The sequence below is a fragment of the Pempheris klunzingeri genome, chromosome 16 (genome assembly GCF_042242105.1).
Source record: "Pempheris klunzingeri isolate RE-2024b chromosome 16, fPemKlu1.hap1, whole genome shotgun sequence".
In the NCBI taxonomy this organism is placed as follows: Eukaryota; Metazoa; Chordata; class Actinopteri; order Acropomatiformes; family Pempheridae; genus Pempheris; species Pempheris klunzingeri.
In genome coordinates, this window is record NC_092027.1 from 21,654,264 (window position 1) to 21,680,466 (window position 26,203).

Here is a 26,203-nt window from a genome sequence, read left to right on the forward strand (position 1 = left end):
ATCTCCAGGGTTCCTGTGAAGCACTAATTTCTCGGAGCACTAAAACTTCCTCATCACTGATGCATAATTATCTCCCATCAACAGTCCCGACACCTTCGTGACTGGTCTCTGTTCGCACCGCTGCCATTAGGTCTTCAGGACAAAGTGGTCAAAGTTAAAGGAGAGGTTTGTTTCCGGTTATTATTCTTTCAAAATAAACGTCTCATTGGAACGTCACCGTTGCATCGTAGGTATGACACTGACGGAGGCAGTCACAGACATGAATGACCACACAGAGTGTTGGTGAACCTCTCACGCTTTCATCATCTTCATTTCTCTGTCTGAGCGTCACATTTCCACAAAATGTCAAATGTGAATAGTTGCCAAAAAATGTAATATCCGGTAAACGTATCGGCCACTGTGGTTAACTTGACGCAGGTTCGTGCGCAAGATAACAGGTGTTATGGCGAGTTCTGCCTGCCTGAGTGGAAACGCGCAGCCGGCGCGGGAGCGCGCACAGCTGGAGCGAGCGCTCCCAGACCCTGTAAAGATTTTTAAGGCAAAGAACTGTTTAAAAACGACATTTATGGGCGATTCTACACAATCTGAATTCTGGTTTATGAACGTTTTGAGTCGTCAGTGCTTTATTAGACTCAACAGAAGTAATATTTCCTAAATATGATTGGTTTGAAATGTGCATTTCTTAGTTAGAGGCTTTGGTGCTCTTCCTCGGCAGCACTTCAGACAGCTGAAGCCTTCTGAGATGAGGTGTTCAGATGCATGAAGGGAATCTCACATTGTCACATTGTTGTCACATTCACAGTCAAAGCCAATCAGCATTTGGTTCCTGTCACAGCCTGACCTGAAGCGACCTGGCTGAGTAGTAAAGGGGCAGAACTGATTTAGTAGCTGCTCAGAAATGCATCCGCTATTGTTTCATTCAGGAAGATCGTACACAGGCCATGCTGGTGGTGGGACTGTTTGATCCTAAAGCGTCTGCGGAGATTCTAGATTTGCATCCCTCAAGTATTTCAGCCGAGATGAGTGTTATATGTATGAAAGGCTGTTTAAACCATTTCACTTCCAGATGAATTCTTTTTTTTTGCCTGCTCAGAAATGCATCAAGAATGCATTAAAGTGACATCGATTAACATCAACAGGATGAAACATCTTTTTTTCAGTGTTCTGTACTGTAGCCCACAGATGGAGACGTTTTAATTGTAGTGAGGATATAAATGTGCACGGCCCCTTATTGTGTGTAAACTGTCACCAGCTGGGATGATAACATGATCATATATCCAGTCAAAAATAGAAATATCCTCATCCAAATCTTCAAAACAGAAGTAGATAGCAGCACTCACAAGTGTGTGAATATGAAACTGTAAAGTTTGATAATAAGTAAAGATCAGAAAGACCCAGCAGGACTGAAGAACCTGTTGATGAACTGGCATCAACAGTCCAGTGTGGCAGCTGTGTCTCAGCTGGAGATGCTACATGTGATGTTCGACACAATCACGTGAACCTCCGAGAGTTTTCCTGCCTGCACCTCATTTCTGTCTGCAAAACTGAGAATCTTAATGTGCGTCTAATGTCCAATGGTGTGGCTAAATATTATTAAAAACTGCGTGGAGCTAAAAACTCCATGTCTCTCTACTCATGTGTCCACCACTTTACAGCTGCAACACATCTGGTAGCAGGGAACAGGAGCCAGGTGGAGACCCTGGGTCATGGCTGGTTGACTTAAATCATAGACAGCATATACAGGCTGAGGAATCAATCAAAAGCAGGACCTTAGTAACAAGTAGTCTGGCAGGTTGCAGGCACACAGGAAACACCTGATAAAAAAGGGGAAAATGTTGCTTCTGCTGAGTCCAATAAAACACTGATGACTGTAAACGTTCCTAAACTACAAACCCCACAGACTTCAGCTCATTTACTGTCACTGATGAGCCTGACAATGAGGATGTGGTCGTTTCAGAAATCCTTCCGAAGCCAGCCGTGCGCGCTCCCGCGAGGGGTGTGTGTTTCTCGACAGGCAAGCAGAACTTGCATAACACCGGAAAATATTTCAAAATAAAAGTGTAAAAAAAAAAGAAATTGGAGGGTGCTGGGGTTAATGTGTGATGGAAATTATGGGTATTTGGTCGTGGCCCTCTGGGCTAATTGTGACGTCATTTAAGGGGAGCCACTACAAGTGAATAGGGTCAAATAAATAGATCAATTAAAACAAAAAACACCACCAGTTGACTATTTACAGTAAGTCGTTTTTTGTATTACAAGTTTTCTGAGTTCAGTGTTTGAATATGCAAATGAGACATTGCCTAAGTAAATATGCACTGACTTGCACATATTTCAGGACAGAAATGTGATTGGATAAAAAGGTTCCGAGTATATTTTGAATATGTTTTTATCACTGACATAAATCGGAAAATACTGCCTCCAGTCATATATATATATATCATATATATATATATATATATATATATATATATATATATATTGTAACGTTCAGCAAGATGGTGGAATAACGAGCCCAGTTGTTAGTAATGTAATTTATTACTAATCTTCGGTTACTGTCGGCCGTAACCACGCCAACATAAACATAACAATACCGGAACAATTGAGCAGCTCTCTCTCTCACCAAGCGCGCCGACCAGAGGACGAGACATGCCACACACCACAATCAAGCACACACTCTCGCCCCGCCCTCCTCCTATTCTCAGCCACTCACATGCCTAGCAAAACACATTCAGGAACAGTGGGACTTTTCAGAACAGCATTTAACACAACAACAACAACAGGGATGCTACACTGCCCCCCTCTTACTAACTCTCTCGCCCCGAGAGATCACATAAAAAGTCCCTGAGGTGACCTGGGGGTCTTGTCTGTCTCTGGGGCCTCCTCGTAGCGGACACAAGAGGCTGTGTCTGCAGTCCTGCAGTGCCCCGCTGCTGCACACAGGGTGCGTTTAAGGGTGGGGGAGAATGTGGGGAGTGGGAGGGGGACACAGTCAGTGAGTCTGGGGGTGTGGCTGCTCTGTTTCTCCGGGAGTTGATTGGGGGCTGAAGTGGGCACGCATTGCCTCTGTATGGTGCCAACCTGTCCCTGTGGAGAACCACCCGTCTCCCCCTAGGTGGCAACTGGACTCTGTAAACCACCTCCCCCAGCTTCTCCAACACTTCACAGGGCCCCACCCAGTGGCAATCTAACTTAGGGCACCGGCCCTTCTTTCTCCTGGGGCTATACACCCACACTAGGTCCCCAGTCCTGAAGTCTCTCCCTTTTGCCCTCATGTCATAGTTCCTTTTCTGCCTTATCCCAGCCTTTGCTAGCTGGTCACGGGCAAAAGCATGAGCAGACTCCATCCTGTCCTGGAGCCTCCTGGCGTATTCTGGTCCTGGTGGAACAGCTGGTGTGTCTGGAGGGTTCCCGAACGCCATTTCTGCTGGTGTCCGCAGCTCTCGGCCCAACATAAGAAGGGCAGGTGTGCATGCGGTGGAATCCTGCACAGCTGACCTGTAGGCTAGCAAGACGAGGGGGAGGTGCATATCCCAGTCACGCTGATGTTCTGCAGTGAGGATGGCAAGTTGTTGTGCCAGGGTTCTGTTGAACCGCTCAACAAGTCCGTCACTCTGCGGGTGTAGGGGTGTGGTCCGGGTCTTGTGCATGCCCAGGCGTGCACACATGGCAGAGAACACAGCAGATTCAAAGTTCCTCCCCTGGTCACTGTGGATCGTCTCAGCTGCCCCAAACCTGGCGAACATTCCCTGAACCAGCGTGTCAGCCACAGTCTCCGCCTCCTGGTCTGGTATGGCATACGCCTCAGGCCATTTTGTAAAATAATCCATGGCGACCAGGACATAACGGTTCCCCTTGTCTGTGCGGGGAAATGGACCCATTATGTCCACTGCCACTCTCTCCATTGGAGCCCCCACCGCCAGCTGCTGGAGCTGGGCACGGGACCTGTCTGGGGGACCTTTGTGCGCTGTGCAGAGGTCACAGCGGCGGCAAAAGTCCTCAACATCCCTCCTGAGCTGGCCCCAGTAAAAACTCTGCCGGAGCCGACGAAGGGTTTTGGAAACTCCAAAATGTCCCGCCCCAGTGGTTCCGTGACAGGCCTTTAGAACCGCCCATCTTAGGGCCCTGGGGACCACCACCTGCCACCTCTCCTCTCCTGTAGCTGGCTCTTTCCAGGCTCTCTGAAGCACTCCATCCTTAACTCGGAGAGCTCCAAACTTTTCAACCAGCCCCTTTGTGGCAGGCGAGCACCCAGCGACCTCGTCCCACTGAGGCTTCTGTCCAGACTCCACCCACCGTAGCACTGGTTGGAGGTCAGCATCCTGTTCCTGTTGCGCTCTCCATTCTATTGGGTCGACAACCTGTGCTGCTCTGCAGGCTGGCCTGTCTCTGAGGTGCCTGGTGTCTCGCTCCTCCTCTGCGCGGAGCTCCTCCTCCCGGACCTCCCTCCTCTCGCAGTATCGACAGCCGTCAGTGGCACAGGGGCGCCGGGACATGGCGTCAGCGTTGGTGTGGCGAGCTCCAGCCCTGTACTCCACTGTGAAGGAATACGGTGCTAGTTCCTCCAGCCAGCGTGCAATCTGCCCCTCCGGCTCCTTGAAGGACATTAACCACTGGAGAGCTGCGTGGTCAGTTCGGACAGTGAAGGGCAGGCCGCACAGGTAATATCGGAAATGGCCGATTGCTCTCACAATGGCCAGGAGCTCTCTGCGTGTCACACAGTAGCGACGTTCAGCTTTGTTGAAGGTTCTGCTGAAGTACGCCACCACTTTCTCCCCTTCTGGCCCCACCTGGCTCAACACTGCTCCCATCCCAATGTCACTGGCGTCTGTGTCCAGGGTGAATAGCAGATGGGGGTCCGGGGGGATGAGAATGGGAGACTCCATCAGGGCTTTCTTCAGATGGTTGAAAGCCTGTTCACAGTCTGGGGTCCAGGCAAAGTCACTGTCTTTCTGCTGCAGGCGGAACAGGGGTGCAGCAATGCAAGAAAAGCCGCGCACAAACCGCCTGTAGTAGGATGCCAGTCCAATAAAGCTCTTCAGCTCCCTCACGTTGGCAGGGGTTGGCCAGTCCTTCACAGCCTGCACTTTCTCTTCCAGTGTGCTGATACCCTCACCTCCAACCTTATGCCCCAGGAATTCCAGTTCCTTTCTCATGAAGCAGCACTTGTCTGGGTGGAGCTTCAGACCTGCCGCCGCTATCTTCTGCAGAGTCCGCCGCAGGGACGCCAAAGCTGCCTCGAAGGAACTTCCATGGACCAGGATGTCATCCAGGTAAACTAGACATTCCTGTCGGGGAATGTCAGCCAGCACCTTCTCCATCAGCCGTTCGAATGTGGCCGGGGCGTTGCACAGGCCAAAGCAGAGGACACGAAATTGCCACAACCCCCTGCCAGTGCAGAAAGCAGTCTTTGGCCTAGTTTCAGGGGAGAGGGGCACCTGCCAGTATCCGCTGCGCAGGTCTAATGAGGAGAACCAGGATGAGCCAGAAACTAAGTCCAGAGACTCGTCGATGCGGGGCAGCGGGTACGAGTCTTTCTTGGTCACGCTGTTCAGTGGTCTATAGTCGACACAAAATCTCATTTTTGGGCTCCTCTTCTTGTTTACCATCACAACCCCCGAGGCCCAGGGGCTGTCAGAGGGTTCGATGATGCCAGCCTTCAGCATCTCATCTATTGCACTGTCAGCAGCAGCCTGATGTGCTAAGGGAAGACGGCGGGGACGTGTCTTAATGGGCCGTGCATCACCAGTGTCTATGTCATGCTGCACCAGGTGAGTCAGGCCCACTTCCTCCTCAGTCAGTGCAAAAATGTTCTTATACTCCAATAACACCTGCCACAGCTCCTCCTGCTGTGCGGGGTCCAAGTTGTGGCAGCTGCGTTTCCATACCTCCTTCACCACTGTCAGCCTGTCCACGTTTCCCACCGTGGACTGCAGGTCCAGGGCAGGAGGGCCCGCAACGGCTGGAGAATGAGGGGTGAGGGGTTGGGGTGTAGGGGGGGCTGCTTGGGGTGGGGGGTGTGACCCATGATGTTCCTCTGTTGCTCTCATGGTTGGCAGGTGCGGTCCTGAGGCCTGTGCGGGGTGCACCATTTCAACTGTGGGGCCCCCAGGAAAGGCCAGTGTGTTCTTCCCCAGGTCTAACACACACTGTGTGGCACGCAGGAAGTCCAGACCCAATATGCAGGGGTCCTGCACTGCTGCAACCCACACCTTAAAGTCCACGGACAGTCCCCCCAGCTGGATGGTTATTACCCCTCTCCCGAGCATGGGGGCTAACTGACCAGTCACTGTCCGCAGCTTGACCACAGTAGGTTCCAACTTTGCCCCTGCTGGAACCACGTCAGGTCTCATCAGTGTTGCAGTGGAGCCAGTGTCAACAAGGGCTGTGCATGAAGCCCCCGCCAGGGTGATGGGGACATGGCAAAAGCTTCCTGCATGGGTCCACCCCACCACCCTTGTGGACTCAATGCCGTCATCAGCTTCTGGGGGAAGTGGAGCTCTGTTCCCCCAGCTGTTCAGTCGGGCTCCGTCCACTGGAAACACGACAGACTGGGATACAGGAGAGGGGGCCTGCGTCATCCCATCTACGCAGGCCCTGAGGCGTTTCCCTGAACACCAGCCTGCTTTGGGCACCGCACGCTGATGTGACCAGGCTGGCCACATGTCCAGCACACAGGGGGGTCTCGGTGAGGACGGGTGCGGCGGCGTGTCGATTGTAGTGACACAGCCCGAATCAGTTCAGTCAATTCAGCAGCCCAGGCCGGCTTCTCTTGGCCCAGGCCGACCAGCTCCACACTCCTCCCAACCGGCCTGCTCCCACTGTGGTCATTCTCCGCAGTAGCTCCTACTGCCTCTCTCTCCACAGCCAGCTCTAGTGCTTCCTGCAGACTACGGGGGCGTGCGAGCTGTGTCTGTATGCGCAGCTCTCTCGGGGTGATGGCTCGCACAAACTGGTCTCTGGCCAGCTCATTCTGCACATCAATGGGCATGTGGGCATATGCTCTCCTTGACAGGGTCTCAATGTCATTAGCCAACACACGGAGCGGCTCCCCAGGCCCTCTCTGTCTGTTGGACAGCTCCGCTCGCAGGACACCGGGCTGGCTACACTGTCCAAACCGCCGCTGCAGGGCTCCAACCAAAGCCCCGTAGTTCCCCCTATCGGCTGGGCTGAGCAGCAGCAAACATGCCAAGGCCTCCTCCGTAAGGCACAGAGCCAACTGGAGCGCTTTAGTGTCCTCCGACCAGGCAGCGGCCCTTGCCAATAGTTCAAATTGGGCATGGAAGGCCTCCCAGTCCGCCTTACCGGAGTATTTCGGCGTCTTCCCATACAGTTGGTGACTCTGGGCGCCGCCATCTTTATTCAGACATGGCCCCGCGTCTTTGGCGGGTTTTTCCGCACTCAGCGAGCTGAAGCCGGCGTCAGCTGCTAGCCTCCTGGCCGTCTGCCTGAGGCGGGCTCTATGCTCCGCAGCACGGTCCAAGCCACCGTCATGTCCCGGTGTGACATCGTACTCATTGTCCACCGCCTCAACCTTGACTTTAGGACGAGTACCGGTCATTTCCCGCTGCGCCGCCATCGCCACCGTAGGTCGAGCAGAGTTAGCTGGTTCGGGTCGCTGCTAGCCGAGATCAGAAGTCCAGTGTTTCACTTCTGACACCAATGTAACGTTCAGCAGGATGGTGGAATAACGAGCCCAGTTGTTAGTAATGTAATTTATTACTAATCTTCGGTTACTGTCGGCCGTAACCACGCCAACATAAACATAACAATACCGGAACAATTGAGCAGCTCTCTCTCTCACCAAGCGCGCCGACCAGAGGACGAGACATGCCACACACCACAATCAAGCACACACTCTCGCCCCGCCCTCCTCCTATTCTCAGCCACTCACATGCCTAGCAAAACACCTTCAGGAACAGTGGGACTTTTCAAAACAGCATTTAACACAACAACAACAACAGGGATGCTACAATATATATAAAATGTTATATGAATAATGCTATGAATAATTCAGGAATATGAATTCCTCAGGAATATAGATAGAAATAAATCTATGTATGTAAGTACTACTGAAATAGGGATTCTCTGCTTAGACTATGAAAAACAACATATGAACATATGAATTAAGGAGAAATCTACAGACGCAAATGGACCATGTAGAGTAAAATAAACGCTTAAATTCGCGTCCTGGAAGTTTTTCTTGCTTTCCACTTGTCTAAAAAGAAGGAATGATATGAAAGCAAAATATCCCCAAATCCTACAGTTGACCAGTGCATGAAAAATCTATGGTTTGGCCTGTAGTACCTTCCCTTAAATACGCTTGGATGTGTTATTACCACTGTAAATATACGAAGTTCAGAATTGTAAGCTAAAATCCGGGTGGCGACTTAACTTGCGTCTTATTATTGAAGTCAACACCGGAAGTCCAGTCTCACGTAGCTACCTGGTGCGTTTCCTCCACCTTGACGCTCAGGTACGCGGCGTCGGTCGAAAACTTCGCTGAAAGTGACATTTCGGAGCGGAGCTGAGTTCGGGGATGTTTCTTAATGGCTTAAAACGGGACATGTGTAAAGTAGGGCGGAGAGAGCAGCAGTAAATCGGGAGGCAGAAGGTGGACGCGCCGTGTGCACCGTGAGTAATGTTTAGAGAGCAGTTCCTAAGTCCTCTAATGGAGGAAAGAGCCGCGGTGACAAGTCGCCATGAAAGTGAAAATAATTTCCATACACGATAGAGGCTGTACAGTAATATGTGTCAAAAAAATAGTAACGTGTTGTCAGTGCTAAGTTAAATGTGGGTGAAAACAGCCAAATAATATTTTCATGCCACTTGTTTGAATATTGGCTAATTACACGGTGAGGCTACTGTAAACATTGTCCCGACATGTATCGGGACACGGGACGCCAGACACCATCAGAGAATCTGGCAATTTAAGGGTTACTATGTTTTTAATGACTATATACTGCCAGTAAAACACCACAGAAGATAACATCAGATTGAAGAAGATTTGTGCCTCTTTTCGGCATCCGTGCAGCCTACAGTTCTGGCTCATAACCAACTGATTGAATCGGTTTTTATGGATGCAATTTTCTACCCTTTGTTTGCTCAAGCAGGAATACCGAATTCTAGATGATAAACAGATCCATAAGAGATAACAGATTCTTGTGAGCAAAGGGGAAATAAATTCCAAGATATTTAAAGGAGATTTGGTGCAGCCTTTTCTCACTAGTGTGTGTGTGTGTGTGTGTGAGAAAGAGAGAATATAGTTATTTTCTTTACCTTTTCATAGAGTTATTTTGCCTTTATGCAACAGTTACAATCAATGCTTATAGTTCAGACGTAGTAATGTGCCATGACACCACACAGTGAATTGGATGTGTAATTCTTCACTGTGTGCACACACATCTTCAAGAGAACCAGTTAGGTTACTCTACCTGCCACCTGGGGATAGTAGTTTCACATTTATTTTGAAGAGAGATGCCCTCAGGGGGTTACGAGTGATTTTAGACTTTGCATGGCAGATTAGATTGATAACGTGTTGTTAGGTAACGCCTCATCAACGCATACCATCTTACCATTTAGCTACACCTCACATGACCCCAGTTTCTCTCATGCTCGTCCCGACCTTGGAGCCAGTGAGTCATGTCTGTCGGCAGCACCGGCAGTCTGAGGCACGGCTCAGGGCCTAGCAGCTACAGGACTGGACCCAGCCGGAGCAGCAGCCAGAGGTCGTCCTACGAGGAGCGCTCTGTGGACCCAGTGGAAGACAGGCTCCCGATGCCAGAGCCAAAGACGGCCCACAAAGCTCACCTGAAAGATGCCAATGGAAAGGAGTCAGAGGTCATTGGCTTCATTCCTGGCTCAGCTGACAGTCCCTCTGCAGCACAAACCTGCAACCCCTGCGAGTCTCCGAGCAGCTGTAGGACCTTTGTGTGCAGCGTGCTCACGTGTGGCCTGTACAGGGTCTGCCAGCGCTCCATCCTCGCTCCGTGCCTGGCGCCAAACGAGAGCTCGCCTGACGAACCAGAAAGGGTGAGCCTCCGAGCTGTGAACCCGGGAGACAACAAGGAAGAGGACACCACAGACTGGCTGGGGGATGTCCACATCGCCGGCGTCAAAGTTGACAGACCATTAGAGTGTCTAGATGCTGGAACCAAATCCCCATCATATGTGCCTCCGCCTGGTGCTCAGACACAGCCCAGCCACCCGTCCCTGCATGAGTCTATGGCGTTTGACGACTGGGAGGCCACAGAGGAGGACGTGGACGCTCTGATCATGAAGAAGCTGCTGGTGCTGTACTCTGAGTATCAGATCGAGGAGTTGGCCAGGTGCACCTCGGACTCCGTGTTTCTGAAAAAGAGCAAGGCCATCAACAGTCTCATCAACTCACTGGCGGAGGAGCACAAAATGGACGAGCAGGAGGCCGAGTGTCGGCTGGTGCGCGGCATCATCCGCATCAGCACCCGCAAGAGTAGGAGGAGGCCGGCCATCTCCGGGAGGTGGAAGCGGACGATGTCGGACAGCGGGCACGAGACCATGGGGGAGAGCGATTCCTTTTCGTTCAGCAACAACAGTAAGTCCCACTTTTTCACTTCTTAACTCCAGAAATATCCACATGACCTTCTGTAACCATCACTTATTTTCTCTGCTTTGTTTGCAAGATGACTACAAATCAAATCCAAACATCCAAATATCAGAACTGACCTCCTCCGACAAGTGTGCCAGAGAGATGTGGAGGAACAACGGAGGTAAGAAACCAGCCTTTATTACATCATTCACAGTTTAGTCTTACACTGTGTCCTAACAGCAGGCGACAAAAGGGTGTGTCAGCGCCAGAATAAGTTTTCTGTTGGACTGTACTAACTTACTAACTGGCCTTGAGCACCACAGCAGCACGATGCTGAGCGCCGCTTTGAGCTGAACTTTTGTCAGACGTCCAGTTTCTATATCTGTCACTTTGACAGCACCGTTATAGACGAGGAACAACTGATTCATGAAGTTGAAATGATGAGGTATCTGTACAATACTGCCTCATTTCACTATAAAAACTTAGATGAGGTGGCAGCCTGCTGGGAGGAGATCATAGAAAGCTGATATCCATAATTGTTGTGTCATTTCCAGCAAAGAAACGTCTGAATATCACCATATAAAACAGTGTTTTCAAGGGAAGAGAGTGAGTATTCGCCCATATTTCACTGAGTGGTTACGTCACCAATCTGATCTGGAGTGCACGGCTGGTCGCGTCCTGGTTTGTTTACATGGTGACAACAACAGAAGTGACTCAACTGACACGGTCTCATAACATGCTGCATATTTCATGAAATGAAACTTTGACCTTTGTCTGTGACTTGGCTGTTGGAGCAGGGGAACTCCATCACACATGTATGTGCCAGCAGCCACTTGTTGTCATCAAACGCAGCCAAACTCTGGTTTGACTTCTTGATGCTTTCTTTTCCAGCTTTCAGCTTTCTCTTCAGGCTCTGAGTACACAAAGAGATGTCAGGGTCATTGTGAAATATACTTATGGACTTTCCACAAATGCTCCCTGACCTGATGTGATTTTTCTTTTTAATCCAGATTTGAATTTTTTTACTTAAAATTTACTCATTTCAGTTAAAGTTTCGGACAACTCTGTGACCTAATTATCCTGTCGAGAAAAATATTTGTATTTAAAGCTCAATCAAGAGCTTTTGTGAATCTAAATTTCCTCAACTATACATTGTGAAGCCAATTAAACAAAAAAGACTCATCTAAATCAGTGGTTTTCAAACTTTTTCTGTCTTGCCAGGAAACAAAGAGAGATCACCAACCGGCGTATAAATCAAATGAAACTGCCCAAAGAGTTTTTCGACACAAGAGAAACAGTGTTGAGGGGAACTTGAGGGCAGGATCAGCTTTGTTATATTTCAGGTGTTTGCTGGGCCTCACCTGTTTCATTGCCCTGTCAGAAATCTGTCATTGTCATTGTTGACCTAAACATAGTTCAATTTAAGCATATAAACTCTAAAAATACTGGACTCAGTCTATAAAGTGCCCTCACTGTGTAGGTTTTTAATTATAGAATGTGATCTCCTCCGACCCAGGTCTCTAAAACCCATTTCCTTCCCAGCATAAACACAGAGGATGTGACCTCCGTGTCCTTTATGGCAGCTCTGGCCCTGAGCCACTATTTGACTGCTGGTGTTATTGTACAGTTTGGATTTGTGCGATTATAATAACCAGCCACTCAATGAAGTTTCATACCACGCAACACAATTAAATGCGATGTGAAGGATGCACAGAATAGCAGAGAATAGAAACACGCCCTCTAAAAGTGAGGTTTAGATTAGAAATTACAGGTTTTATAAAATCGTATGTTCAAATATGGAAACGCGGCATTATTTAATTACATGTGCTAATTTTACACTTTTCTAAACAGAAATCTGAACATGCCTCGTCAAAAATGTTGGATTTCTGAAATCAGAAAGCAGAAACACTATTAATGTAACAGTCATAAAAAATGCCACGTTTTAGGAATACATTTCTATATAAATCAGGCTAAGAATGACATCTGTACAAAAACCTCCAGAATATAGATTGAGTTTGGTGTATGTACGTGTTACTGAAGTGGGATTTTCTGGCTCAGAACATGAGCATCATTTAATGTGTCAGCCATTTCATGCAGAGGTCTTTGTGGGTCAGATATTCATATGTGGACTAACTTCCTGTTAAATATATACCCTGAGTCTGTTCATAAGGCTGCACCAGTGACAGGCTACAATGTAGATAGTTTTTATCAGTGAAGTTAACAGGTCCGGTACTGCAGGGTGTACAGTACTGGTTAGACTGGACACTGTGCGCCTGTAGATGGAAAGATAAGGATGTGAGAAAACAGTAACATGAAGAACACCTTTGTGTTCTTATCCTAAATCTGTGTGACATTTTTCTGTGAGACACAACTCGTACAAATGTTAAAAATGGGATTTACCAAACTAAATACAAAATAAATGGCTTGCTGCTACTTGATGAGCGCAGCCTCTTGTACCTGTATAACCTGTATATGTCGCCATGCCAACATTGTGGTAAAATTAAAAAAATGAATTGGGTAGTTCAAATTGTCATGTTGGGTGCGGTTACATGGTTCCTGTAATTATAATGGGAGATGCTGCACATCAGCAAACACACATTTTACAACACACAAGTCTGAAAGACATTTTCTAAATCTAAACACAGTGTTTCCTCTTTTGTGTGAGGTGATTTCTAGTCGAGGTGCACTGTGAATACGGCCCAGTCTCCTGTCCAGACGAATACTGAGGAGGAATTGCCATCTTAATTTTTCTTTTTTTTTGCTCCTATAGGTCATACTTCTGGTTCTCCAACAGCCTACACACCCTCTCACACAGAGACTAATTCTTCAGGTGTCCCACTGATTCGCACCTCTGTCAGAACATGATTCCCGCTCCACACTGGCCACCTATGCTTGAATTATTTGGCATTCGGGGCGCTGGAAGGAGCTCTTGCTTGCACAGGAGTCTCTGGCTGAGCCAAGCTCTGTGTAGAGACCAACGCTTCGCTGTGGAGAAAAGCAAATGTGAAAATTCACATTGTCTGAAGGACTTCCGTGAACTCAGGGCCCACTGTGTAGATATTTATGCTCGATGAATCTTGTGCACACCTTTGAAGGATTACTGGATTGAGAGTTTGCCCCGCAGGCAGATATCAGCGGCAGCTCTTGATGGTTTTAGACATTGTAGCACGATTAACCATCAGAAGTGAGTTATGTTCATGAAAGTTGACCTGGTCCAATTATTCTGCTGTTGTCATGCAAAGAACACTAGTTCTGGAAGAATAAAATACAGTTTTTTATGTTTTGTTTTACACTTTATCACAGCAGATGTGATTTTAAACTAATTCGTGTGACGTTTTCTCATCAGTGCTTTTCAGTATCACATATTTACAGTCAGTGATTTTGAATGAATGATCAGAAGTGATGTTCTGATAGTTTTAATACTTTACACATTAGTGTCAGTTGTGTGAAAGGATGAAGTGACAATGTTTGTCAGGACTTTGTCAGGTGTTTTTTTTATTTAGTCCACAACAAATGAGAATGGGTTCTGTCAAAGGAATACTTTTGGGGAATGTGCTTCTTCCAGAGAGTTTCAAGCAACAGCCAGTTAGCTCAGCTTAGCATATCGACTGGGAACAGCTAACCTGCCAGTTCTGTCTGAAGGCAACAAAATCTGCCTAGCAACACCCCCAAACCCCACAAATGAAAGCGTTATATTCTGTTTATTTAGTCAGCTGAAAGATCGGCGTTAAAACAAAGTGGTGGTATTTCGTGCACAGAACTATTTCTTGTCGACACGTTGCCGTTTGTACAGTTCTGTTTCTGTACTTCCAGTCCCAATGCTAAGCTAAGCTAAGCTAACCAGCAGCTGGCGGTAGCATATTAGAGTTGTATTCTCTCGACAGGAAAGTGAGTAAATAATATCTGTCATTACTTTCCCTGATGAGAGTTCAGAATCAGAATCAGAATCAGAATCAACTTTATTGGCCAAGTTTGTACAAGCAAACAAGGAATTTGACTCTGGTGAAACTTATCTCTCTATGTACAGTAAAAAAGTAAGAAATAAACTGCAAGAAGAAGAAGAAGAAGAAGAACAATATCTGTACTCATAACAGCAGTTGAAAGCTATATGAAAAACACTAGTAAGGGAACTCTGAGTAAAGGCTTTTTTAATATTCTTTTTTTTTTTGTATTTTCATTTTGGTGATGTTCAGACAGTGTGGAGTGTGATCTCTTTTCCCCGAAGCAGAGTCCCTTTATTCGATGTTATGAGATGAAGCTTTTAAGTGAACCAGGTGTTTGAAGCACTCTGGGTGCTGTTTGTGGCCGTCCTCACTCTGTCTGGAACCCAAGTCTCAGACTGAAAGATGTAATAAAAGCTGGGTTCAGCTGCAGCTAAGCTTTAGGTCCTGTCATGTACAATAACTTTAACTTATTAGTGGCATTATCCCAAAGGTACTCATGAAGTGAATGTCTGTTTTCTTATCCCAATGTGCTTGCTGTGTTTGCTCTAGGGCGCTGATGGGAATTTGGCCAGCTGACTCAGTGGAATTTATTCAGCTTTTTGTCCTTATCAGCGTTAGATTGTGGTTACTGCTGCTCTTGGCCCTATTGTAGTGCCCTCAGTTAATACACATATTGTAAATGAGTGATTCAGCTGTCCGGATTTCACTCTAGTCTCCCAGGATCTATCCCCTCATGCCCCATTTCAGTTCTTAGTGTGGATTATAAACTACATTTATGACTTGATGTAATAGTGTTCGATAACAACACCACAGCGTGTCAAGGCTTTGGCAGCACCAAGGTGGTTATAATGAAATGGTGTCAAACTGGTTGCTCTGGTTTCCACCAAGACGCAGAAAATGGAACTCGACTATTTAGTTTTGTGTCAAACAAATTGCTAACACCAACCATCCTGTCATGGTTGTTATTTTGCTAAACCGCGTGATTCGTCTGGTAAGGTGTAGCATCTTGTTTCCACTCGCACATTAGCGTCATTTACTGAGAGGATTTCCTAAATTCCAAAGTGTACTACGTGTGCATGGGCCTTCTACTGAGGTTTGCTACTTTACCTTTCAGCAGATATGTGTTAGAAGACTCTTATATTGACTTAAAGCCATCTTTGAACTGATTTCTGGTTGTAAACACAATTAAGTAAATGAAGTGAAACAAAAAGAGGAAGTAGTTTGCTTGTTTTTTTGCCACATGTGGCCACATGAGGGAGTCAAAGAATGCATTTGTCTGAGGTCAGGCTGTTACATTCCTCCTCAGCTAGGACACTTCGAATAATGTCGTCAAGCTGAAGAAGCTATTAAAAGGTTTATTTTATGTGCATTTCAACTTAAGTTCTCATATAAAATTCCATAATCCTTACTGGACAAACAACATCTCTGTTAATAAATGGAACATATTTGTGTTGCCAATAAGGGGCTTGAAGAAGAGCTCTGTGACCAGGCTGTGGCCGACACTCTGAATGGCAGACGCTGCTAGAAGGATGTGGCTGAAGCGAGCCGTGTCCTCTGGGTGCAGGAGGCGGAAGACTTCTTGGAGAGCTCTTTGAGCTTCCCGTTGGAGACTCTTGACGAGCAACACGGCACTCAGTCCTTGAACAGCTGTGATGGACAGAGAGAAGTCTCAGGTGCAACGGACTAATCAGCATAGTTATTGAAACACAAGTAGTAAAAAAAACGTGTTTTACCTGGGTTAAACAACAAAGCGCCCTTGAGGTAAGCATATTCCTTCGGACTGAGCTCCAGATTCCACAGCTGATGTAAGCACGTCCTCAATTTATGGACCCCGGCTAGAGTCGGTTGGTTGGCCTCCTTTTCGGTGAGTCCAGGTCCAAGCAGAATCTGTCTAAGGATACTTGAATTTGGTACACCAGTCACTTCAAAGACTATCTTTTCCTGGGCAAGCCCCAGAATAAATAAAGGAACCCAGCAGTGTCTTAACAGTGACAACTGATCTCCTGACGGAAGCTGACTGAAGGACGGTAAACTTCTCATGAAGCATATGGTCTTGACCAGCACGCCAGAGGCCACTCGGCAGGTAGCCTTCGGGTCCTTGAGGCAAACCGCCCTCCTCTGCTCACAGTGGCAGCTGTGTACTGTGGTGTCTCGCTTCAGTTCGTTGTCGTGGCGGCCGCCCTCCCTGCAGCTCAGGATGCTGTACAGGATAGTGTGAGGATGCTGGTCCCGGCAGGTGCTGTTAGTGATCCCCTCCAGAGGAAACATCATGAAGGCAGAGAGAATGAAACAGGCTGGTGAGCTCCAGGGAGCGGGAGCAGTGTCTCGTAGTGCCCCCACACGCAGCCCTACGAGCTTATTTATCCACGATGTCACCTGATCACGACAAGCTCGGCCTTGACACCCATTTTTTAAGCTCCTGTATTTGAAAGGAGAGAAAAAAGCAGTGACCGTGGACTTCCCTCCATGTGGCAGCGATAAGGCTGGTTCAGCTCAGCGGCTGCACAGAGAAGGGAAGTATAGAAGCCGCTGGGGTGAATGACACTTATGGTGTTTACCTCAGTCATTAACTCTGTCTGTACCAGCCTATCAAGGACTGACGGGGTCAACGCACAGGCTGCCTCCTGACCTGTGGCCCAGTTACACCCTGATCCTGCATCACAGAATACAATGATTTATTTTTTTTATAGGTTTTGAGGATTACAGACTGTGGCTGAATGGTGCTATAGAAATAAATGTGCCTTGCCTTATAATTTAGCTGCCAGTTTCAGAAATGATTCCTTGCCTTGGTCATTTAATCCCCTTCATCAAGTTTACAGGTTAAAACACTTTCTGTCATGACCATCTGATGTGTACACATCACGCTCCAGGCAACAAACTGTTGTGGACACCTTTAAAAATACAGCATGTGTAATGAAGGTGGGATCACTTAATGTAAATTCCCCTGGATGTGTAATCTGAGCCACACACAGAGCAGCACCTACAAGTTGATTTATCAGCTAATCATTTCAGCTGTAGATCAGGCCAGTGTGTTCTCTGGCTTAGTGCACACTGATTTCACTAAATATGGAGATCAGCGAAACTCTCCCATTTTCTTTTGGCTCAACTTCTGTCTGAAATGTGAAAGTTAAAGACTTTCTTAGTCTTTCCTCATTTAGCCTCCTCGAAGTGTAAACGAATGTGGCCACAAGCTCAACAGACAGGAAAAGAGAGGTGGGCTGGATTTAGAGAACTGTTCATTCATCCAAATGTTGAATGAAAGGATTAGCCAATAAATTAAGGTTATTTGGCTGGTAAATAAAAGTTGACGAAAGATAAAAGTTGAAAAAATAAATCCAGAAAACAACAGCCTTGGTGGCCCTTAAATCGAATAAAATGTATTTGATAAATTCAGTTGTAATTTCAGAATTTGATCCCACCAGCTTTCCTCCCAGCAATTAATTATTCTGGCATTAAAGAGAACAATATTTTCTGTTCATTTTAAGATATTCTTCCAATAAATGCCTCCTACAGTTCTTCTGCTAATGCAGTGATTAATTTGATTCCTTTTTAAAATGATAATATAGTAGTTTAAACACGATATTTACAATGAAATCATAATTTCCTGGTTTCTTCTCTAGAAAATTCTCGTTCTTCCGGGGCGCCTCGGTCCTTCCCGAAGCCAGTGCTCTCACTTGATTGGATCTTTCAGCTGTCATGTAAAATAGATTCATCCAATTGGCCAGAATACGCGTAGGCGGGGTTTATCTCCAGGAAGTGAGTAGTGTGACTACGGGCCGCACATTGTTGCTAACACAACTTTTTTGCTTGTCATCTCTCAGCTAGCACTTATTCACCCTTTTCTTAATCCACCAACATGGGTGACGACGAAGAAAAGTATGACGGCATGTTGCTGGTTATGGCACAACAACACGAAGGAGGCGTTCAAGAGGTAACTAACTCAGTGTGTTTGCTAACGTGCTAAAGCTGTCGTTCAGCTAATGATTAAGCTAATGTCGTTAGCCTGTGCGCTAGCAGGCACACCTCGCATGTGCACAGTCACATGCAGAAAACGGCTGGTTTTCTCAGCTACTTCAGAAGTTGTAGCTACAAATGTTTACTTGATCAATAGGCTCTCTTGCACACAGACATAACTTTAGGTTCTTAATCCTTGGGGTGTTGAATTCGGCTAACCTGACTAGCGAGGCAGTGCTAATTGTCACTAAAATCTCGTTTTAGCTTCTGGTAAAAATGTTTTTTTAGACGGTGTAGTTGGAACAGGATGTTATGAGTATTCCTAACATTTTCCTGTTGCACTGATATGACTGCCTGATCTGTCTAGGTGGTGTAATATGGCTAACATTTCTAGAAGAACCACCACGATCCTTCTGCACATATTTCTTTGCTAATATGAAGGAAAAAATGATTTATGAAAAGGTTGACAGTTCAGTCAGTGGAGGGCTGAGCATGGAAACACGCAACACCATGTTGTATGCAAGATTTGCAGTAATAACAGAGGGATGTGGAGGACAGAAAGAAGAATGAGAATTTAATATTGTTGATGTGCAAACTAACCCCGGGCGCCTTGTATGGCTGCCCTCTGTTCATATGCATGTGCATGAGTGTGTACATATGATGGGTTAAATACAGAGATATAATTTCAAGTTGTAAAGTGTGCTGTGAAGTATGCTGTACAAAAATTGACCATTAAAGGATTATTATTATTAACCAAGCAGCAAGAGATGTGAGCAAACAGTTCAGCATATTTAGTCTGGTTCAGTCATATAAAGTAAATGCACCTTAAAGTCACAATCAGTAACAACCTTTTTTTCTCTCAACAGTTAGTTAACACTTTCTTTAGCTTCCTCCGCCGCAAAACCGATTTCTTCACCGGTGGTGAATCGGATGCTCCAGAGAAGGTGAGCGGTGTTGCCATGTCTGCAGCCTCTGTGACATTTGAGACGATGTGTTGTGTTACCTAACGAAAGGGGCAGACCTACATTTATCCCTCACTTCTCACCATCTCTTTCTTTCAGCTGGTCAAAGACGCTTTCGCCCACCACAATAAACTAGCGCAGAAGAACCTCAAAGAGAAGCAGATGAAACAGGAGAAGGAAAAGAAAGAGAAAGCAGAAAGAGCTGCCAAGCTAGCAGAGGAAGACAGGAAAAGGAGAAATGACGACGGCCCCAGAATCCAGGAGCTGACTGACGAAGAAGCAGAGAAACTCCAGTCTGAACTTGACAAGGTGAAATCTTGGAGCCTTGACGCTTAGTCACAAAGGACTAGAGATATTACAGAATGATTTATTTGTCTTTATGTGTATTTTAGAAAAAGACAGAGGAGGAGAAAGTGACAGTAACAAACGAGAAGTCACCTGTCAAAGCAGGAGAAGAGAAGGCGGTGAGTGAGCAGTGGGACACCTCTCGAGTGAAATGTTGGGTAAAGAGTTTGGCGTTGATGTGCAGTAAAATCGGATTCTGCTGACTCACTTCTCTTTATTTCCATTTCCCCCAGTCTGAGTCAGAGGGAGAGGAGGATGAGAAGGACAAAGATAAATTGAAGCCTAATGCAGAAAACGGAGCTGACCTGCCAAACTACAGGTGGACACAGACCCTGTCTGAAGTTGATGTGAGTGCTTTTAAGTTCTTCATCACGCACTATTCTTTAAACCTAGAGGTGTTTTTTTGATTACCAGCAAGGTTTTTGGCAAAAACCCTTGAGGCAGAAATCGGTATCGAGACAGTAGAACAACGTTTTTAGTAGCAATTTTAATTACCACATTTGTCAGGTCTCTCTTTTTGGACATGCACAGGGTCAGGCCTGTAATATCTCTGGCAAAAACATATCTATAACGTTTAAAAATGATTGGGTCCATTTGGATCTTGGAATGAACTTCCCTGGTCCATTAGGGTTGGGCTCAGTCACCTTGGACTACGGCTGTTGTGATATCAGATTTTCATCATCTTGGCCAGACGAATTCACGATATTGATATTATCACAATATCTATAGAAATTTAAAATACTGCTGCTGAAAGTCAAATGTATCTTTACTTAGTTTATTGAGAAATTTGTCTCCTTTTTTGCTAAATTAATTGCACTAAACGTGCGATTGTAAGGAGGTAGAGAGAGATTCTATCTCCTTAACGGAAGAGATGAACTGATGAATAAGAGATCCACAAGGCCGAACATCTGCCATCAATACAATGTCAACTGACACAAAATCACTTGGCGGGGGCAGACAGTGTGAGTGAGTTAGCCCACAGGCCGATAACTAACCGCTCTGATGAACTGTGGTTTGTACCATGTGTGACTGGCTGCTGGGTGTCCAGTAAAATGTGATATAGGACACCTACAGTACCAAGTACTTCCTGTGACGTTGTTCATCGTTCTAAACGAATGTGCTGTCTACATTGAATGAGTTACCATAGCAACGAGGACACAGCGAAAGCCTGCTTTTTTTTTTTTTTTTTTCAATTCAGTGAAACACGTTAACAAGCAAACTCATTTCCAGCAGCAAGTGTCCTCCTTCAGGTCCTCATCCTCTTCACACCACAGGATGGAGGCTGTAACACACAAGCTGCAGGAAGTACACTGGCCCCCGACCTCACTAAGACTTTGAATCACATCGCCTGTGCTTACGGGAGCGAACCTGTGATCTGGGGCATTTGTTTGTCGATCTTTATAATCCGTCTGCGAGTGGAAAATCACCTCGGTTCTATGAGCCGAGCGGACTGGAAATATCTCCCTTTACCAAGTCGTATCTAAGCTTAGTTTAGTGAAGTAATGTTAGTGAACAATGTTTTCAGTGACCAGGGCAACATTACTGTGGAGCTCACACAACGAGTCAGGCATCGCTGTGAGCGACCACTGTTTACTTTTATCAGTGATTTCACGAAACAGGTTATGATTTCAGCCATCCTGAAAGAAAAAAACAAAGATACACTCTTTAGTCATGATCACTCTTTACTAATAATAATAGTCATTTCTATCACTTCCTCCTGGGACATCTAAGCTGCGTTTCCACCGGCACAACTCGACTCGACACGGTTTAGGTAGCGTTTCCACCGGCCCTAGTACCTGGTACCAGGTACTATTTTAGTACCTCCTCGGCCGGGGTTCCAAGCGAGCTGAGTCGAGCTGTGACTTCACCAGACTGCAGGCCACTGATTGGCCAGGGAATCGCGTCACTGGATGAGTCATGAGAGCGACTCGTTCACAAGAATCAAACCCGCCGTTTTTAAAACACTTGCAACAAAACAAAAAGCCACAGACCGAGCAGCAGGTACACCATCGCCTCCATGTTCTCTGTTGTGTTGTGTAGTGTGGTGTATTGTGTCGCATACAAATGACGCCACCGGAGTTTCGGCCCGCCTTGCTATGACGACCCCACCCACTTTAAGGTACCTGGTGTAATGGAAACACAACCGTGCCGTACCGAGTCGAGTAGGGCCAAGTTGTGCCAGTGGAAACGCAGCTTTAGTGACACTCGGAGCCTCTGTGGCAGCTCCTGACACCTGACGGAGAAGTCTAATGGTATTATAACAGAACAGTTATGGAAATGAAATACTGTACTGGCACTCCTAAGTACTCTTAACGGCACACAGTAACGGCAAGTTCCCAAATGTAATTACTTGTACTTGATCTGGAAAAAGCTTTATCAGTGCATCCCTAATGGCAAACGGACTGCACTTGTTCTACTGCTTCACTAGACTTTTCCACCACCCAAAGTGCTTCTACAGCCACTTTCACCCACCCACACACGATTCATTCAGGAGGACTCTAATTAGTGGAGGAGATGGTTCACCCACACACGTTCACACTCTGCTGCTGAAGCTGTTCTTCAGGAGCAATTTGGGGTTCAGACCCAGAAGAAGTGCGTCCTCTATCCGCCTCGATCCAGTGTGTTTGCCTGAACAATGCTGTGTTTTAGCAACGCCAGGTGATCCCCAGGTGGTCCTCTTGTGCTTGTGTTTCATCAATTGTACCGCTCTCCTTCAGCTGGTGGTGCCTTTCGACGTGAAGTTCCGCATCAGGGGTAAAGACGTAGTGGTGGACATCCAGCGGCGCTCCATCAAGGTGGGCCTGAAGGGGCACCCTCCCGTCATCGACAGCGAGCTATACAACGAGGTGAAGGTAGAGGAAAGCTCCTGGCTCATCGACGACGGCAAGGTCGTCACAGTCCACTTGGAAAAGGTGAGCGGTGTCCCCGTCCACAGATTATACCCACTAGTCTGTGAATCAAACCGCTGAGCTGTTGAGCTGAATCATATTTCTTCATTCCAGATTAACAAAATGGAGTGGTGGAGCAGGATTGTTACCACAGATCCAGAAATCAACACCAAGAAAGTCTGTCCGGAGAACTCAAAGGTAAAGGATTGAAGGTTTAAGCCTTTAGGTGTTTTCTACCTCCCATACAGCTGCAGTAACTTACTGTGTGTCTCTCCTGCTGAGCAGCTGTCAGACCTGGACGGAGAGACGCGCGGTATGGTAGAGAAGATGATGTACGACCAAAGACAGAAATCAATGGGCCTGCCTACATCTGAAGAGCAGAAGAAACAAGACATTCTTAAAAAGTAAGTTTCCAGTCATCTATCACTGCCAAGTCATATCATACACCTCTTCTCTTTGGCTCAGTCTTTACCATCATGACACCCCAAAGATCTTTTTACTGTCTGTCAGCTGACATCCTCTGTGTTTTATCGGCCAGCTATCTAAAGTAGTATCCACAGACGGTTTAACGGGAGCTTTATGATGTATTTTAAGCTTTTATACGAGTGAATTTGAAAGCCGCCTGTCTAGTTTTGCCCTCAGAATGACCCTTTTCCTGCTCAAGGCCAGGCTCACCTGTTACAACTGCAGGCAATAAAAGATAGTGTGGTGTTCGTACCAGCTTCTGCCGCGCACCGATGGGGCCTGCTTTAAGGAGACACGTGGATCTGACCAGAAACCAGTTGTGTCACTGTGTCAGAGCACCAGGCAGCCGTGCTGTGACCTTTTAACAGTTTGTTTGAATTGTTCTCTATGATTGCTGTACACAGTAAGTCATGTACAGTAACACACTGAGACCTCAGGTCCTCTAGCTGATCCAGTTGGGTTTGGTGCCTCTTAAGCACAGGATTGGTGTCCTTCCCTCCACGCAGCCTCCACAGTGTAACTGCCGAGACATGTAATCCATCACGGTAAGCAACGGGGTGCCTCCATTTTCTTCATTTCTCCTGGAGGGGCCTTAATGGGGAGGTCCACCACTTTTACACATCACAGTCTGTGTTCTTTTCGTTAAGAGTTGTCTGGTTATATAAAAGAAGGAAAACCCACATAGTAGGTGATGTGTGGGTTTGGTCTGGGGGGTTAGAAAGACCAGTAGCCTGCTGCTCATCTGTGCTTGAGGCTTGAGAGACACAGCATAACACATCAGAATCGCTGGCTGAACTCGTAGAGGTGGTAGAGGTGCATTGTGGGTAATGTAGGCTAGGTTTTGGCAAGAAAGAAGAATACGTGGAGTGAATGAGAGAATATCTACTGCACTGGTTTTGAGTCTGACAACATTATAGGAGTGCGTTGCTAAGAGGATGGCCAATTCTTTCAGGGACTTTCTGTCAGAGAGAGCTTAAAAAAACATTGTTTCAAGTCTCTGCAGGCTGCTTTTGATAGTGCAGTAAAAAGAACTGAAACCAAAACCTAAAAACTTTTTGGGGGGGTTGTCGTAAAGTGAACTAGATCCTATTTACAGTAAATATACATAAAACACTCCTTCATGTGTGTTAATTTTGTATATTGAAGAACTGCTACAGCTCCTTAAAGTGCAGAGTTAATGTGATGTGTGTATATGGGATGATTTTTTGACTCTTTTAGGAACAGTAGCCCCCCCTCCCCTCCACTGAGTCAGTGGTCCATCCCTGGCGTATCATGTTAAATTTTCCATAGCAGTGTAGCAGTAGTAATCTAAGATGAGACCTGGATGTGGGCTACTGTCACAGCTGTGACACAGATGTGAAGGCCGCTCTCTTATCACTGTCGGTAGCAGATGACCTCTTCCTCCTGTGCTGCTCTCAGATCAGACCAGAGCAGACATGTCTGCTGTTCTGGTGACCTCCACTTCCTCTTTACGCTCGTTAAAGCCGCCTCTAAAGATCTTCTGTAGTTTTTATAAGGGTTAAACAATACTCCTGTGGTGACTGTAGTCAAGGCAGCTGCTCTCACAGTTGTTTTATTGGCACAAAGTTCACATCACCGCCGTCCAATCAACCGCGCTGTCTGATGCTGTCACCTCAGAGGGGTCACGAATCTTTTTCCTGTTAAAGCATTTGAGAAATCCCCTCACTGGCCAGGTGGAGGCGCTGTAGCTGAAGGTAAAAATGTCTGTCAGTCTGTGCCCAGCAGGAAAATGTTGACGGTCCTGTCATCTTGCTTTGACGATAACACACCGTCCTCTTTGTCTTCTGTCTCTGCAGGTTCATGGCTCAGCACCCTGAAATGGATTTTTCTAAAGCCAAATTCAGCTGAGACCCTCTGTCGTCCACTTCGCCTGTAGAATCCACATTATGATTCACGTCCATCGTATCAGGAGCCGATGCCAGGCGCCAACCAACCCCCCCCTTCCTCTCTGCTCTCCATACTGGACAGGGGTTTTGTTGACTAACAAGTCTGAGCTGCAAAGGTTCATGTTTGTCTCCTCTTGACATGGTAACTGTAACATTCTCCCTTTGCATGTCGTCTCAATATTTAAAGTTGTCTGGATTTTTTTTTTTTTTTTAATAAATGAATTTAAAATCAAAGTGAAGCGACGCATGAGTGCTTATGTTTTACTGCACTGTCGGCACAAACTGGAGTGTCCCTGCCTGGAATGTAATGGAGAAATGAATCACAGGCAGCAAAATGAAAACTGCCCTTTTCCTGCTTCTGTTTGTATTTTTTACTGACAACAATTTTAGAGAGTTCACAACACTGAAGAGTTCACTGCTAAGACTAGTGAGTGAGAGTCGATGAACTTAGTCATGTGTTGTGTTTGGATCACTTCCAAAGGCTCCTACTAAAGAGAACAAGTCGAACACTAGTTGTCAGAATGCAGGTGAATTCATTTCTAGTGGATATGTAGTCGGTGTCCAAGCCTTTCTGGGTTGTAAGTTTATATGTAAAATGTCATTAAACCCTAAAACTGTTAAAATATTTGCCGTTAATATATATTACTTGCGTACCAGTGAAATGCCCAGATAAGGTAGACACGTCTACTGTGGACAGGTTGGAAGGCTGTTTGCTTTTGATCCACAAGAGAGCAGTGTTTTCCTTGAAGTGTGAGGAGGCTTCCTGGAAGGTTGAGTGCAAATTACAGTTAATCTCAGCTCGGAGGGTAAATCGTGATCAGGGATGCCTGTTGAGTTACTTTTATCAAGGAGTAGGAGATCACATCGTACTTTGAGAGCAGCTCTTAAGTGATCACGTAGTTAATTATGTGCTCAGATGCAAGAGACGAGCTCTTTATCTGCCCCATGGTCCATTCTTTGAAAAATGTTTCTGCAGAAATATGTATGTATGTATATAGTTTTTTAGAAAGTTCATTGTATTTGTGTGAAATCAACAATGTCTCCTTTAGCAATTAACGTTTTAAAAGAGCAGCACTCTAACACACTGTACTCTGATGTAACGATAGGGGTTTGGCTGTAACGGAGAAAAAATGAGCAGGGCTGAGCGTCTGCTGATGGCAGAGCCCCAATGGTG

At 46.4% G+C, this 26,203-nt stretch overlaps 3 protein-coding genes across 3 annotated transcripts; 2 read left to right on the forward strand and 1 right to left on the reverse strand.

Moving 5' to 3' along the window:
- Window positions 1–8,452: 8,452 nt before the first annotated feature.
- kdf1b (keratinocyte differentiation factor 1b) lies at window positions 8,453–13,975 on the forward strand. The gene is made up of 4 exons (XM_070846569.1): window positions 8,453–8,631; window positions 9,634–10,570; window positions 10,659–10,745; window positions 13,335–13,975. Exons 2-4 carry the CDS (start codon window positions 9,640–9,642, stop codon window positions 13,427–13,429), a joined length of 1,113 nt encoding a protein of 370 aa, XP_070702670.1. The 5' UTR covers window positions 8,453–8,631; window positions 9,634–9,639; the 3' UTR covers window positions 13,430–13,975.
- Window positions 13,976–15,904: 1,929 nt separating this feature from the next.
- Window positions 15,905–16,782, reverse strand: LOC139215316 (nuclear receptor subfamily 0 group B member 2-like). Its single transcript, XM_070846244.1, has 2 exons — window positions 16,242–16,782; window positions 15,905–16,155 (listed from the first exon to the last, which is right to left on the reverse strand). Exons 1-2 carry the CDS (start codon window positions 16,777–16,779, stop codon window positions 15,914–15,916), a joined length of 780 nt encoding a protein of 259 aa, XP_070702345.1. The 5' UTR covers window positions 16,780–16,782; the 3' UTR covers window positions 15,905–15,913.
- Window positions 16,783–18,278: 1,496 nt separating this feature from the next.
- Window positions 18,279–25,268, forward strand: nudc (nudC nuclear distribution protein). The gene is made up of 9 exons (XM_070846243.1): window positions 18,279–18,439; window positions 19,329–19,406; window positions 19,524–19,733; window positions 19,817–19,888; window positions 20,003–20,116; window positions 22,487–22,681; window positions 22,772–22,855; window positions 22,943–23,061; window positions 24,940–25,268. The coding sequence occupies exons 1-9, from the start codon at window positions 18,365–18,367 to the stop codon at window positions 24,989–24,991; spliced, it is 999 nt and encodes a 332-aa protein (XP_070702344.1). The 5' UTR covers window positions 18,279–18,364; the 3' UTR covers window positions 24,992–25,268.
- The last annotated feature ends 935 nt before the right edge of the window (window positions 25,269–26,203 follow it).

What these genes read in the sequence shown, in the direction of transcription:
- nudc (XM_070846243.1), top strand. Translation starts at nt 18,365, where the DNA reads ATGGGTGACGACGAAGAAAAGTATGACGGCATGTTGCTGGTTATGGCA. An exon ending in AAGCAGGAGAAGAGAAGGCG is followed by an intron (nt 19,889 to 20,002) that starts GTGAGTGAGCAG and finishes CATTTCCCCCAG; the next exon opens with TCTGAGTCAGAGGGAGAGGA. An exon ending in TCACAGTCCACTTGGAAAAG is followed by an intron (nt 22,682 to 22,771) that starts GTGAGCGGTGTC and finishes TCTTCATTCCAG; the next exon opens with ATTAACAAAATGGAGTGGTG.
- LOC139215316 (XM_070846244.1), bottom strand. Translation starts at nt 16,779, where the DNA reads ATGATGTTTCCTCTGGAGGGGATCACTAACAGCACCTGCCGGGACCAG. An exon ending in CGCTTTGTTGTTTAACCCAG is followed by an intron (nt 16,156 to 16,241) that starts GTAAAACACGTT and finishes TGTCCATCACAG; the next exon opens with CTGTTCAAGGACTGAGTGCC.
- kdf1b (XM_070846569.1), top strand. Translation starts at nt 9,640, where the DNA reads ATGTCTGTCGGCAGCACCGGCAGTCTGAGGCACGGCTCAGGGCCTAGC. An exon ending in CTTTTCGTTCAGCAACAACA is followed by an intron (nt 10,571 to 10,658) that starts GTAAGTCCCACT and finishes TTTGTTTGCAAG; the next exon opens with ATGACTACAAATCAAATCCA. An exon ending in GATGTGGAGGAACAACGGAG is followed by an intron (nt 10,746 to 13,334) that starts GTAAGAAACCAG and finishes TTGCTCCTATAG; the next exon opens with GTCATACTTCTGGTTCTCCA.